General features: G+C 38.1%; 1 protein-coding gene across 4 annotated transcripts in view; it reads left to right on the top strand.

Moving 5' to 3' along the window:
* Window positions 1-1,120: 1,120 nt before the first annotated feature.
* Window positions 1,121-15,071, top strand: part of MMS22L (MMS22 like, DNA repair protein) — a 121,103-nt gene continuing 107,152 nt past the window's right edge. The window contains exons 1-7 of one of the 4 annotated variants that reach the window (XM_043890077.1): window positions 1,121-1,239; window positions 1,869-2,045; window positions 3,090-3,215; window positions 6,689-6,738; window positions 11,699-11,786; window positions 11,881-12,058; window positions 14,477-14,567. In XM_043890077.1, coding sequence (XP_043746012.1) covers window positions 1,882-2,045; window positions 3,090-3,215; window positions 6,689-6,738; window positions 11,699-11,786; window positions 11,881-12,058; window positions 14,477-14,567 — 697 coding nt within the window. In that variant the 5' untranslated portion in view covers window positions 1,121-1,239; window positions 1,869-1,881. Of the gene's footprint in view, window positions 1,248-1,804; window positions 2,046-3,089; window positions 3,216-6,688; window positions 6,739-11,698; window positions 11,787-11,880; window positions 12,059-14,476; window positions 14,568-15,071 lie in introns of all 4 variants that reach the window. The other 3 variants (XM_043890078.1, XM_043890079.1, XM_043890080.1) reach the window with 3 other exon arrangements.

Below are 15,071 nucleotides of genomic sequence, written 5' to 3' on the forward strand. Positions count from 1 at the left end.
AGGTTGACATTGGCTATATTCCTTCATTAAGGCAGCAAAGGTGCCTATCAGCTGGGTGGCATCTCCAGCAGCAGTTAAGTCTCCCTGGGTGCTGGCAATCTCTTTTCCCTTACCTCTTAAGTCTAAAAGTAATCATGTCTCTGATGAGTTCTGGGAGCTTCACCATCACTTTTTGCTTCCTGGTAATACCACCCACATCTTTGTAAAGTGCCCTTTCATTAAGCACCTTACAACTCCGTCTCTTGAGCATGTCATCAGTTACTTGCCGCGGGTTCATACTGATACACCACCTATGAAAGTAGTAGCTTAAATTATTTCAGATAATTTATTAATTCTTTACACTCCACTCACTTGTTTAACCAAACTGACTACTCAACAACAGACACTTGAAAAAGGAAAAGGGGGTCTATTTCGCTATTACACCCAAGACAAACTATATGCGGACGAAAGGGCAATAGAGAATACTCAAATTACAGCAGGACATTTAAATGAGAAATTCCCATGTTTTCTTGACACTGAAGACGGCTGAACGATGTTACCTCTGATTTAGACTGAAAAGTCTTTACAAAAGTGTCCAAGGTTAAGTGTCTTAAACCTGTCCCGATAATGTTGTTAAAGGTTGGGGGGGCGGGGGGGGTGGGGGGACGCGCAACAGTTTTTATACTGAAATCAAGTTCCATGTGACTTACTCAGTGTTTCCACCCACTGGAGTAACCTCATTTTTGCACCTGCCTTGTCCACTATACATGAACAAAAGGCATCTTCGACCTCAACAAAGCAGCTGCTGGGACTAGCCCAGGAACGAGAGGCTCAGGCGCGGCCCTCAGACACTCGTTTGCGATTGGCTCCAGTGGAGCTCTTTCCTTAAATTCGCCCAGACTGCAAACCCCGCGGTCCCTAAACCTTGTTCACCTCAGCCCGTTTCCTTCTTAAGTGAGGCCCCGCCTTCCGGCCCAAAGTACCAATTAAAACTACCAAAGCGAGGAGGAAAAAAATAAGAAGAAAGTAAAAATGCAAAAAGCCTTACGGAGTCCTCGACTGGAAGATTCTCGCGAGAACTTGAGGAGAGCCGACGGGTCCCTCAGAGATCTCGCGAGCGCACCTCCGGGGGCGGGTTTCTCCGTAAGCCCGCCCTTCTTGAGCGCGGCGTCTTGGCGGGAATTTCGTCTGTTTGGGATCTAGACCCCTGGACTCGCTGGCCCTGGCTGGCACGGCTGGGGCGGGTCTCGGGGACTCAGAGTGAGTAGGTAGGATGTGCACCAAACCAAGGGCGCTGGGGTGTGCAGGACACCGGACCCCCTCGCCCTGTGGTCGGCCCGCGCAGATCGCTGCCTTGTGCGGACCTGGCGGGACTTGCCCAGGCGGGGAGAGCCGGGATTTGTTCTGGGCCCTCTGGATCCACGCCTGGAGTCGGCCGGGGAGCTTGCAGTTCCGACACTGCGGGGAAACTGGCTCAGTGCGGTGTAGTAACTTAGCGGAGGGCGCAGGTCTAGTCGAGCTCTGGGCTTGAGGCTGAATCTGTACTGCAAACATTTTCTTTTTTCCTCCCCCACTTCACCCTGTACTGGGCTGCAGGATCTGACGTAGAGGGGATTTTTAAGTTCCTGCCACAGCCAGTCCGGGGCGCAGTGTAAATCCTGACAGCCTTGATATAGGGGAGTCGGTGGGCAGGGGCGGGGTTGGGGGGTATATATTTGTTGAGTATTTACTTCGCTTCTCGTTTTTTCCCTGTGTGCTGGGGGTGGGGGGCGTTTGGGGAACTTTCTGAGGTCACCCCAAATCTCTGGGCCCTGTCCCCCTCCAGGAATCACATCACAACTTCTTTGGAGCCCCTACTGATAGTCTTTAATGAACTCCAAACATTTCAGGACATGGTAAACAATGGATAACTGTCCCCCTGCGTCCACATTTCTGACCGACAGCTTGGAACTGGAACTGGAGACAGAATGGTGCAGTCCCCCTTGCTTTTCTTGTGATTTTGACAACAGAGGAGGAGGAAAACATTTTTCTGGCGAGTCCTACCTTTCCAGCGGAGCTCTTAAGCGGTAGGTTAAAAAAAAAAAATCGGAAACTGTTTTTCCCAATTCAGAGTTTAGGAGTCTGTTTAGGAATGTTATTTAATTAAGACTTCAGTCAATTAAACTTCAATGTTCATCAGGCACTGTTTTTGTAAATCGGCTCGAATTACCATACGGATGCACGCTAATAGTTCTGTTGGTTTCCTGTTAGAGCATACACATACCTGAAAGATTTTTGGAAGGATAATTTCCTTGCTACCTGCTCTTGTCTTACCTCACCGCTGCCTCAGCTTTGGAGTAGGGAGCCGGACACTAGTTTTACCTTTTACTTAAAGTTGAATTATAAACTATCTGGGCTTTTTGAAGTGGCACATTTTTTTGTTGCCCCAGAGTCTTCTAATTCTGTATATTTATGCGTAGAGAAGTCTTATAGTTTTTTTTTAAGCTTTTTTTTTTTTAAACTTTCAAGTAAATGCTCCAGCTTGTGTAAATTCACAGAAATATTTTTCTTCTTCAAATCTCTTGTCTTGAGCAGTTGTATATTCGTATTTCAGTAAAACTGCTGTTATTGAAATATTTTGGAAATACCTGCTGAGGCAGTTTTATTCAGAACAGAAACCATTTTTGTTGATTTTTACAATTGTACCTTCTTTCAGACCTTAAAAGATGTTATTCAACTTGATTATGCCCATCTTTAGACAGGACTCAGAATAACTTTAACTGTTTTAAAAATTAAATGTCCCCTCAAAGGGTGAAATTCTACAACTGAAGACCACTGTTGAACACAGATGGAAAGTATGTGCCCTATGGAAAGTATGTTCTACCTTTTTCCCTGAAGTTATAGTGCTCTTTAGCTAAACTTTTCTTTTTAAAAAAAACACAATATAGAGTTGAATTCTTAATATAGTTCATTTGTAATATTAGTGAGATACAGGGTACCAAGGCATTACCTGACTTTTAACATTGTTGACATGTCATGGGTAATATGGATTCATATAATGCCAGAAACTCCTGCTATAGTATGAGATACAGCATACATTTCATGAAATTGAATCAGAATTTTTATTTCAGGGTAATTTTGAATCTTGATCCTTTACCAACTAATTTTGAAGAGGATACAGTGGAAATATTTGGCATTCAGTGGGTTACTGAAACAGCATTAGTGAATTCATCTAGAGTTCTGTTTCACCTATTCAGGTATGTTTTGCCTTTTTTTAAAAACTGCCATTGAGTGAATATGCTGTTCAGTTTGTGTTTTTGTTTTTGCTTTGTTTTTTGCTTTCAGTTTTAAATTACATTTCTGGGTGGTTTCTACACTTGATCTTAGCCAAAAGGCCGAGAAGCGATTCTGGGTGGTTTCTAATACTGATATTACAAAAACACCTGTAGGATTGTGATTGCTGCTTACCTGGTTATCTTATCAGTAAGTTGTTACTGTTACTTAAGCAGTAATGCTTAATGGAGTAATGGTTTTAATGAGTTTCTTTTTTTAGTGGTTTTGCAGAATTTTATTCTGCTGTATTTGACATTGGACTTCTGCAGTGGCTCAGTAGTAAAGAATCTGCCTGCAGTGTAGGAGACGCAGGAGACATGGGTTCAATCCCTGGGTCTGGAAGATCCCCTGGAGGAGGAAATAGCAATCCACTCCAGTATCCTTGCCAGGGAAATCCCATGGGCAGAGGGGCCTGGTGGGCCACAGTACATAGGGTCACAAAGAGTTGGACACGACTAAACACACACACATATTTGACATCATTTACTGAAAACAAATATTTAAGGCTTTGAAGTATTCCATAACTTTGGAAGAAAAATAAAATACTTTTGCTGCTTTTTGTTGTTCAGTCGCTCGGTCCTATCTGACTGTGACCCTGTGGACTGCAGCACACCAGGCCTCCCTGGCCTTCACTATGCCCTGAAGTTTGCTCAAACTCATGTCCATTGAGTCGATGATCCTACTCAACCACTTCATCCTTTGCTGCCCCCTTCTCCTGTCCTCAATCTTTCCTAGCATTAGGGCTGCTTAATAGACTTAATTTTTCAGTAATCTTTAGAGAATGAACTCAGACTTTTCAGACTGTGTGATAGAAATATGATTAATTAATCTGGACAACATTAAAAAATGTTAATGAAAAATTTTAAACATACTCAAATATAGAGAGAATAGTGTAATGAGCCCTCACATACCTTCCATCAGTTATGATGAACATCATGGTTTTGTCACGTTTCCTTCTGTCCCTTTCTGTCTACCTTTGGCTTAAATATTTTTAAAGCAGATTCCAGGTATCATGCCATCTCACCCTTAAATACTTCAGTATGTATCTCTTAAAAATATGAACTTAAAAAAAATAAGCATTACCTCATTATCACAATTAATTAAATTGAAATGATTCATTATTATTTAAAACCCAGTCCATAATTCAGATTTGAGATTTGGAGTTACTTATCAAAGGCAAATATTGTCTCAAAATACATTGAGAATGTATACATGATAATTCTAAAGTTTACCTGAAAGCACGAAAGATCCCAAATAGCCAAAACAATCCTGAGAAAGAAGAACAAAGCTGGAGTCATCACACTGATTTCAAACTATATTACCAAGGGATAGTAAACAAACATCATGTTATTGCCATAAAAACAGACATATAGATGAATGGAACAGAATTGAGATAACAGAAATAAATCTACACCTAAATAGAGACAGTTAATTTATGGCAAAGGAGCAAAGAACATACAATAAAGAAAAGGCAGTCTCTTCAATAAATGGTGTTGGGAAAATCAGACAATCACAGGTAAAAGACTGAAACCAGGCCACCATCTTATACACAGAAATTAACTCAAACTGGATTAAAAGCTTGAATATAAGACCTGAAACAATAAAATATCTAGAAGAAAATAAAGGCAGTGATCTCACTGACATCAGTCTTAGCAATGTTTTTCTGGCTTTGACTCCAAAGGCAAGGGAAACAAGCAAAAAATAAATAAATGTGACTACATCAAACTAAAAAACTACACACAGCAAACAGTCATTAAAGTGAAAAGGCAACCTTCTGGAGGGGAGGTCATATATTTGATTAATATAAGGGGTTAATATCCAAAATATATAAAAAATTCATTTAACTCAACAACAACAACTCGTGAAAAAAATGAGCAGAGAATCTGAATAGATATTTTTCTAAAGAATAGTTGGAGTCAGCCAACAGGCACATGAAAGGATGTTCAACATGAATTAAGGAAATGCTGTCATCTCACATCTGACTGTTATCGAAAAGAAAAGAAATAACAAAATGAAGACGATATGGAGAAAAGGGTCTATAGACCCTCAGACCTTGGTCTATAGACCGTTAGACCTTGTGGTCTATTGGTGAGAATGTAAATCGCTGTTAAAGCCACTATGGAAAACAGTATGGAGGTTTTAAAAAATAAGATAGAGCTACCCTATGACCTAGCTATTCCACTTCTGGGTATTTATCCAAAGGACATAGAAACATTAATTTGAAAAGATATATTCATCTCCTGTGTTCATTCTAGCATTATTTTTAGTAGTCAGGATATGAAGATATAGAAACAACCTATGCGTCCTTCAATGGCTGAATGGATGAATATATGCATACATATATATACGCAATGGAATATCATTCAGACTTAAAAACAAATGAAATCCTGCCATTTGCAGCAACATGGATGGACCTCGAGGGTATTACACCTAATGAAATAAGCCAGAGAGTGACAAATACTGTATGACTTCACATGGAATCTAAATAAAGCAAATGAACAAATAATAAAACAAACTCATAGATACAGAAAACCAGTTAGTGGTTACCAGAGGGGAAGGAGTTGAGGACGTGGGTGAAAAAGGTGAATCGAGTCGACTGTGTGGTGATGGAGAGTAATTAGACTTGTGATAGTGATCGTGTTGTAGTGTACATAGATGCGGAATTACAGTGCTGTATACTTGAAACGTACATAATGAGAAAGTGTATACATGATATATTTAAATGAAAATAGAAAGGTTGAGTGATTTCTCCTTTCACCCTGATCCCATGGAACCTGTGCCATATTATATGTTTTGTTGGGAAAACAGTCTGAGTGATTCTGTATAATCTTAAACATTAAAGAATGAGTTTAGTCTTATCCAGGACATAGGTTATAAATATGGCTCTGTTTTTAGGGAGTTAAAAAAGGCAACTAGGAAGAATGGCAAGAGAAGATTATTGTGAGAAATTAAGGTGGAACATCATAAATTAAAATTTTCCCTGATTAGTCTACATTACATATTCTATTCCTTTTCAGAACTCCTATTGTGTAATTACATGACACAGTTTAACATTTCCTTATGTAACTGTTAACCTAGGATGTTTAATATAACTACCTTAAACTTCTTAGAGATATAAACAGTATCTTCTTGATGTTGAAATCTATGATATTTAATTTTTGAGATAAATGTAGCTCCTAAATATTTTTGGGAGGACAGACATAGGCATGTTTTATCTTCTCTCAAAGTGTTTACTACCTGAAGGTGATGCTAATAAACATTCAGGAAGCATCAAACATTATTCAGGAATGAGAGGCATTGAAGCTGTGTAAGAGATTTGGAAACACTATCTGTAACTAATTGTTACATGCTTTAAACTATTGGAAAACTAATTCTTACCCTATGTTTTTAAAATTAGGCAACAGCTCTACAACTTGGAAACCTTAGTACAGGCCAGCTGTGATTTTGGTAAGTTTTAAGGGTTTAAAGACAAAAAGAAATGGTTCTCTTGTTTCAGTGGATTGTACATGGGTCTATGATGTGTCATTGGATATCATCATAACGTGAAGGAAGTCTTAGTTCAGAAGTTCAGGAGACAGTTATATTTAGTGTTCAGAAAAAGTATGACACTTAAATTTTGCTAGTAGATGAAATTTATGGCATTTTTTCCAAACCTGCAAGTAAAATTAAGTCTAAACATCTCTGAAGTGAATTAGGAACTTGCTTTGGAGGTGGGGAGTGTGGTGAAAATGCAAAGTGCCAAACCGCCTGCCACCTTCTTGTTTTCCTTTTCTGCTTTGTTGTTGTTGTTGTTTTTTATTGTGGGATAAGTGGTATAATTAAGGTAGTGAAGGGACTTGAAGGGCAGTGTGTTTTAGTACAGGCTAGCTGCCTCTCCTTTGAACAGTTTTGGTGCAGTATAGTCTTTCAGAATCATGATTGTGTGGTCAGCCTGGGTTCCTAATAGTTCCCACCAGGACTGAATGGCATGTCAGGTGCTTAGCCTAGGATCTGTTGTTATGCCCAGCAACCACAGATCACGCAAAACACACCTTTGGTCAAAGAAGTGTTTTATTGGCTTAGGAAGCAAGGGGAGAAACGCATCACGAGGAACAGTTGGGGTCTCTCAGCAAGCAGAATTAGGGAGGGGCTTGTGTAGGGTATGCGCTTGCGCAGACTAATTTTGGGTAGAGTTTAAGGGGGCTGCGGCTTTATTCTGGGTTTGATGCTGTTAGGAAGCTGGAGCGACTTGGTGACAGCGTATGGTAATTTTAAATTCTTATTTAGAAGGTGGAACAAACAGAAGGAGGCAAGGGTAGGTTCTAGTTAGTTAGGAGGTAGTAGTCACATTAGCTGGCAGAGGGGGATATTCTGTTTTTGTACTTTGTTTTCGCGTGGTTGCGTAGTGCCCGTTTCTGTGTCAAACATGATCACTGAGGTGGTTTTTTTTGTTGTTGTTGTTTCGCCAAAATCATGGAGTGACTTTGTGTGATTATTTTTGATAATGTATGACTGTTTAATTTCATTAGAAAACTTCATGGCCTTAATTGTTGTCTGCTGCCAGGGTTGTTCTGCTTTCTCAGTTTGTCCTCAGTAAATATTAAATTTTCCTGTTCCGTTGTCACCCAAGTCCCTCCTTCATGTGCAAGATGCTGATGAATCAAAGAGGAAAATTATGCTACTGAAGAGTTTGCAGTTGAGTAAAACAGATAAACAAGCATAATTGGCATGGGAAATAGAAAAGTGTAATAATAAAGACGTGCAAGTTGCTACAGGAACCGAGGGGTTTATCTATTTATGTGCCCATTGCTGAATGATACCAGATCTGGGGCTTCAAGGATGAGGAGGACTTAGCCAGGCAAAAGCTTGTGGAGAAGTGTTGGGGATAGGCTGAGTTCAGGTATGAAACAACTTTGTGGCAAAGACATTTGATGTGTGTAAAAACATAAAAGCTGGGAGAAAAGGGAGTAAGTGGTAATTATGTAGGTTGGACCTGACTATGTTAGGGATTAATTTTTGGAAGGGAGGCAATTATAGGTGTCTTTGTAAGCAGTGACAAAAAGTCACAATTTTACTTTTAAAGCCCTGGGGAGCCTCTACAAAAGTAGTGGAAACAGCGAAAATACCTTTACTATATAGAATGACTTAATTAAATTGGGTTTGTGGAAGGCATTTATTATGCAGGATTATTCCTTGAAAAGCAGTTATGGACCTAAAATCACTACAGTGGGCCATTTGTTGAAACGGTTACTTGTTACACTGACATTTTGGCAATGATAGATTTATTGGGCAGGTTAGCAGTATTGAAGACTATCCCTATGTCAGCTTGAGCTTCCCAGGTGGTGCAGCGGTAAGGAATCTGCCAATGCAAGAGATGCAGATTTGATCCTTGGCTTGGGAAGATCCTTTGAAGTAGGAAATGGCAACCCACTCTGCTGTTCTTGCCTGGAAAATTCCATGGGCAGATGAACCTGGTGGTCTCCAGTCCACGAGATTGCAAAGAGTTGGACACGACTGAGTGCACAGCATGCACACATCAGCTTACCCCTCCATGCAGCTGTACCTGGGGTTTGTTAGTAAACTCCTGTAAACCCCTGGTCCTCAGCCCGCTCCAGGAAGCCCTTGTTAGGGTCAGTTACTGATGGACACATGGTTCTTGTTCTCCTGTTGATTTTACTCCAAGGATTGCTTTCCTCTTGAGGCAGAATAGTATACATAAATAATGTTATTATTTTTTTTTACTGCTACGTGGTATTAAATATAGCTGTTAATGTTACTCTTTTTTTGGTATTGTATTTTTTTGTCTCTAGACATTTCATCTGGATTTTGTTTTAATGTTTTCCATTTCTGTTCTCGTATTTTTTTTAATCTGTCTTTAACATATTGGAGTATATCTACAGCTGCTATTTTTAACTTTAACTACAGATTCTTTCATCATTGTTATTTCCAGGTTTGTTTGCATTGACTTTTTCCTCCCAGTTTTAGGATATATTCTTCTGCTGTTTTGAACATTTAGTAATTTTTTTCTTGTGTGATGGACTTTGTAGCTTTTATATCGCTGCTTTCTGAGTTGTCTTGTATTCCTAAAACTAGTGTTGAATTTTGTTCTGGCTCATTGTTGAGTACTTGTAATCCATTGGATCTTTTTGAAGCTTGTAAATTTTGCTAGGACTTTTAAAAAGTAGCCTTTAGTCTAATGTTATTCAGTGCTAGTAAGGCTTCTCAGGATTTTTTCTGGTTTATTACTTTCTTTTAATTCTTGCTAGTGGGAACTTGAACTGTTCTTGATCTTCATAAGCTTTGTAGGGAATTGTTTTCTGGTATTTTTCTCTGGCCTGCAGATCAGTACTTAGCCAAAGAGTCAAAAAGGACCCTCTGCACATCTCCAGGTTCTTTTTTGTGTAGCCGCTTTTTTTTTTCTTCTTTGGTACTTTTGCCCTGCAAATTGAGACTTCCCTAAACTCAGATCTCATGTTTTCTCAAATCAATGATCTAGTCTCTGAATTCTCTGCCCCTGTACTGCAGCCTGGAAACTGTCTCTAGGTGGGAAGCTGGTATATCTTGGAACTCATCTCCTGTCTGGATTAGAGCAGTCTTGTGTTGCCTTTATCCAATGCCTGAAAACTCTTGTTTTATGGATTTTTTTTTTTTAGTTTTCTAGTTTAAGATGAGAGATGAGTAAATATGATTCCCTTTACTCCATTTTGGCTGGATGCAGCAGTTCACAGCAGTTGTTTTTTTAAGAGTACTGCCTTTTTGGGCTGAGAATTGTGCCACTGTGAGATTGTTACGACTTTTGTAAGCAAAGTAGAATTAAGCTGTAGAAGTGCATTGCGCTTGTTGATATGTAGATACATGCACAGTATGTTTACACTTAACATTCGTGTTTTGCCAAAATGGTATCCATGTTTGCTCATTTGAATACAAATTTTAAAATAAGTTTTGCTTTATGTTTAATATGAATTCATTGCCTATAGTAAGAGTCTTTGTTTGTTTTTCCTCCTTTTCCTGCCTCTCTTATTTCGATGACTCCTCAAAAGTGAAAGTGAAAGTCGCTCAGTCCTGTCTGACTCTTTGCAACCCCATGGAATTCTCCAGGCCAGAACACTGGAGTGGGAAGCCTATCCCTTCTCCAGTGGATCTTCCCTCATTGCAGGAGGATTCTTTACCAGCTGAGCCACAGGGGAAGCCCAGGAACACTGGAGTGGGAAGCCTATCACTTCTCCAGTGGATCTTCCCTCATTGCAGGAGGATTCTTTACCAGCTGAGCCACAGGGGAAGCCCAGGAACACTGGAGTGGGAAGCCTATCCCTTCTCCAGTGGGTCTTGCCCACCCAGGAATTGAACCACAGTCTCCTGCATTGCAGGCGGGTTCTTTAGCAACTGAACCATCAGGGAAGCCCCTTTCTCCTCAGGTCTACTGCTGATAATCAGGCTCCTCAAATCTCCTCTCTGTACATCTTTTCCTACAGGAACCACCTCATCACTTCCTTTACTTCTAAATGGTAACAACAACAAAAGTTGAAACATTCCAGTCTCCTTTGCATTCCAGGCTTTCCATGTCAAACTGCCTGACATCTGTCCTTGGATTGCTCAATTCCAAGTACATCCATGATATCCTCCAAAACCAGCTCATGCTGCCCATGTTTTCTCCACTTATTACCTGGTGCTAACTGTTGACTTTAAGTCATTCTTGATTCTTTCATTTCCTTTAAACTCATATCTAGTTCATCAAATTCCCAGTAGATTTATGATCAAAATATACTTTCAACCTATCCATATTCCTGTGAGCTCTTGAATTACTGCTACAGGTCTCTTAACACATCCACCTTAGCACTTCTATAATCTTGAGTACGAAACCTGCTTTAAATGTATATCAATTCCTGTTCCTCCTAAATCAGAACCCAGTGAAAGGCCATCTACTGTATTTAGAATGAAATAAAAACTCATAATGACTTGTAAGGCTGCCTGTCACTTACTCCTGTTTTTCATTCAGCCTCAACCCATGCCATCTTTTACTTACTTCAGTATTTACATCAGCAAAAATTATCTGTGTGGTTACTCTATGCAAAATATTCATAACCGCTCTAGGGAAAATGAGTCAGCCAGAAAACAAAAGCAGAGAAAATATGAGAATTAGAGGAAAGTGAGGAGGAAGGAAGACTGGCAGCATGTGGTATCAATGAACCAGGTGTAAGGAATAATTCTGTAAGGGCAAGTTAATTGAAGACAGGTGGTGTCCATTAGATTGGATAACACGGGTTTCACTGATAACAAGAGCAGTTTTTTTGGGGGAGGAAAGGCGGGGGATAGTGAGAATCAGTTGAAACAAAAGGTAGAGAATTTCTGCTTATACAGCTTACAAAATTTTTTGTCACTGATCACTGATTCTTTAAACCATGATTAATGTTACCTGTTTTGGTTTTAGGGAAAATATCAACGCTGCATTGCAAGGCACACAATATTAGGCAGAACTGCATAACATTTCTTCATTATGTTAAAGTTTTCATCTTCAGGTAGGCTGTCAGATGAGTGATACGAATAATATATGAATTTCTGAGTGCAAATTTATCCAGACTCTAACTGCCTTTGGATCTCATCATGTCTTAGGTCCCTGCAAGTACACAGTGCTGAAAGTCATGTTCCTGTCCATCCCTACGAGACTTTGGAGGCACAACTTCCCTCAGTGTTGGTTGATGAGCTTCATGGGTTACTCTTGTATATAGGACACCTATCAGAACTTCCCACTACGAATACAGGAGCATTTGTAAATCAAAACCAGACTAAGGTTTGATTTGTTATATTTAATTTTTGAAGTACCAGTTTTTGTTTTCTTCTTACACGTAATAGTCATTCAAGAATGAGGGAAATGAGTCAAGAGTGTAGTTCTTGGACCTGACTACGTGAGTTGAGGTACTGGCTCCTCCTCCTATTAATTATGTGCCATTGGGCAAATAGCACCTCTTGCTTCAGGCTTCTCATCTGTGTGATTGGTTTAGCTTCCTGGAGTTATTGGGAGAATTGAATAAAGTAAAGTACATTAAGTGCTTAGAAATAGTTTACATTGAATCACTGATAGCTCTTCTAATTTGTAATAGTGCAAATGCTTAAACATTTCAAAGCAAATAAAATAACCTTTATGTTCTAAAATTTGTATCCTCTCTCCCATTAATCAAGGTATGGGCAAACCCTAGTTTACTTTATAGGAAGATTTAAGATCGTCACCTTTAAAAAGTTAGGCTTTCAAAACCACATTGTTATGTTTTCTGGCTTTTGAGATATTTTCAGAATATGAATGTTTTGACCATACCTGCCATTTTTTTTCTATCTGTGATAGTTATTCTCTCTGAATTTTGGCTTTTAAAAAATTATATTGTTAGCATGACCCAGCCTGTGGATGTATTGAACAAATGCTCCATAGGAAAATGTGAACTTCTGTGAGTGATTATAATTCCCCATGGGATTTCCTGAGTTATGTCTATTCTATTTGACTTCACCAATTTGGATAACATTCAGCTTGTAGGAATGAGTCTTTGCCAAAATACCTAAGGTACAATAAAGTGTTTATATATCTGTGAAATTTAGCAATTAAAAATCCAGCTTCTCAGGGATCAATATATGTGATAATACAAGTAAATAGAGTTCCAGGTGTTTTCACAGGTGAATATATCTAATCCATAGAAACCAATTAGGTAATTGTTTTTAATCATGTCAGTTAATAAAGATTCATGGATGGATTGTGAGGAGGAGGATAATTTTCCTTTTTAGTCTCTGTAAGTTGGACTGGCTTTTATTTTCTGAATATCCATCAAATGCTTAAGAAAAATAAAAACAATTTATCTAGAAGCAGAAATTAAAAGATGGACACAAGGGTCATCAAGCTAAGTTTTACTTTTCATAGGCTGTTAATTAGACAGACTTGTTGAAAATATAGGTTACTTAAATGGAATCACCATCACAGAAACAAAAAAGTCATACACTGAGATACTGTTCTGAACCATCAGCAAAACCAAAAAATCATGAAATAGCATCTTTCAAGACTTTACATATTTCTTATGTTTTGCCATTCTCATATGCAAGATAATGCTTTAATTGCTATTTTTAGTTGAACATCTGTCTTTTATTCTTTTTAAGGGACTTCTTAAAATTAGTAATACTGTTTCTTGGTATTATGTATTACAAATGTTTTCATTTATCTTTTTCAACAATTAACCTGACTTGCTAGGTACATAATTTTTTTCTGTGGAGTTATATTTATCAATTTTTTCTTTGATATAATTCCTATGCTCTTGTAAAATATGTACTTTTTTTTTTAACATTTATCTCTAATTCATCTTTTAAAAAAATATACCTTGAAGTAGGAAATCTAGTATCTTGCAAATGAGTAAGTTAATAATCCTGACTCTTACTGAATGACCCATGCTTTGCCCACTGATTTGAATGTGTGTCCACTTCTCTTTTCCTTATGTTTGCTGTTTATCATCTATTCCTGAGTCAGTGTTATTTTACTAGTATTTTGTTTGTATGTTTGATAAGGCATGATCCCTCTCTGTCCTTCTTAGATGTCTTAATTAAAAAGTACAAATCATTGTATTTTAGTGAATCAAAATGTTGATTGGAGAAAATTTATTGATAACCTGCACAGCACAGTAAAGAACAAAGAACACTGACTTTTGAATCGAATAGAGTTAGGTTTGAATCCTAAGGAATGAATTGAGGGGTAAATTTCTTCACCACTTTTAACTTTAGTTTCTTTATGGATGTGACAGTAGTGTCTTAAATGATTTAAAAGTTCTTGTTAAAATATTTTATGGACTTTGCTAGATATTCATTACATTTAAAACCATACTTCCTGGCTAAAGTCTAAAATAAAATCATGACAATGGTGTTTTAAAAAAATTCATTTACTGGTTTGCAGCTGTAGTAGAATATCTCTTGGTTGTAGGAACCTTTACTATGCAAGCCTGTTCTATTCAGCAGCCCCAGGGTGGGTCTCTCTGCAACATCAGTTAAGAGTATATCCTATATCCTGCTTTTAAATATCTCTAGTGAAAAAAATCCTCTTAACAAACAAGACAGAGGTTTCCCTTGCACTTTTGAATAGTGGTAGGTTAACTTGTGCTTAGGGAGGATTATTGTGACATGCTATAAAATACCTAATGAAGTATTATGAATTTCCAGTCACAGTTGATAATATCATTCGCAGCTTTACCCACCGTCATGGCATTTATTACATCTCCACCTAGATATCCATTGGCTGGTGCTGGAAATTCTTCACATGCTTGGTGAAAAATTGAGTAAGTTTATAGATTTCTGATTTATGTCCTTTTTTTGAATCTAAACATGTTTTAATCTAAATTGTTTATACAAGTAATAAGTGCTTTCTGGTTATTATTATTTTCAGTAAAACAGTAACGAAACTAGAAAGTGAAGGTCTTAACTTCTTTTTTCTAAGGATAACTACTGGAAAGTATGGTCCATTTATCCATCCATCCATACTTATTGTTAGTATACATATATAGAAGCATATATAGGTAGAGTTTTTGTTTTTGTTTCTAACCACAAGTGGTGTCATGTTGTTCTGTGGAGGGTTTTATTTAATAGTGCTTTTAGAAATCTGTTCATGTTAGTACATACCGTTTTACTTGATTGATTTATGTTATAGATCTTATGGACCTATCATAATTTTAGCCAACTCTTTTTTAATATTTCTGTTATTTCTGTTTGTTTTAACATTACAAATTATATTTCACTGAACATCCTTGGGTGTATATACATCTTCAAATACTTGTGCAAGCTAT

This window comes from Cervus elaphus, chromosome 28 (assembly GCF_910594005.1).
Source record: "Cervus elaphus chromosome 28, mCerEla1.1, whole genome shotgun sequence".
Taxonomy (NCBI): Eukaryota; Metazoa; Chordata; class Mammalia; order Artiodactyla; family Cervidae; genus Cervus; species Cervus elaphus.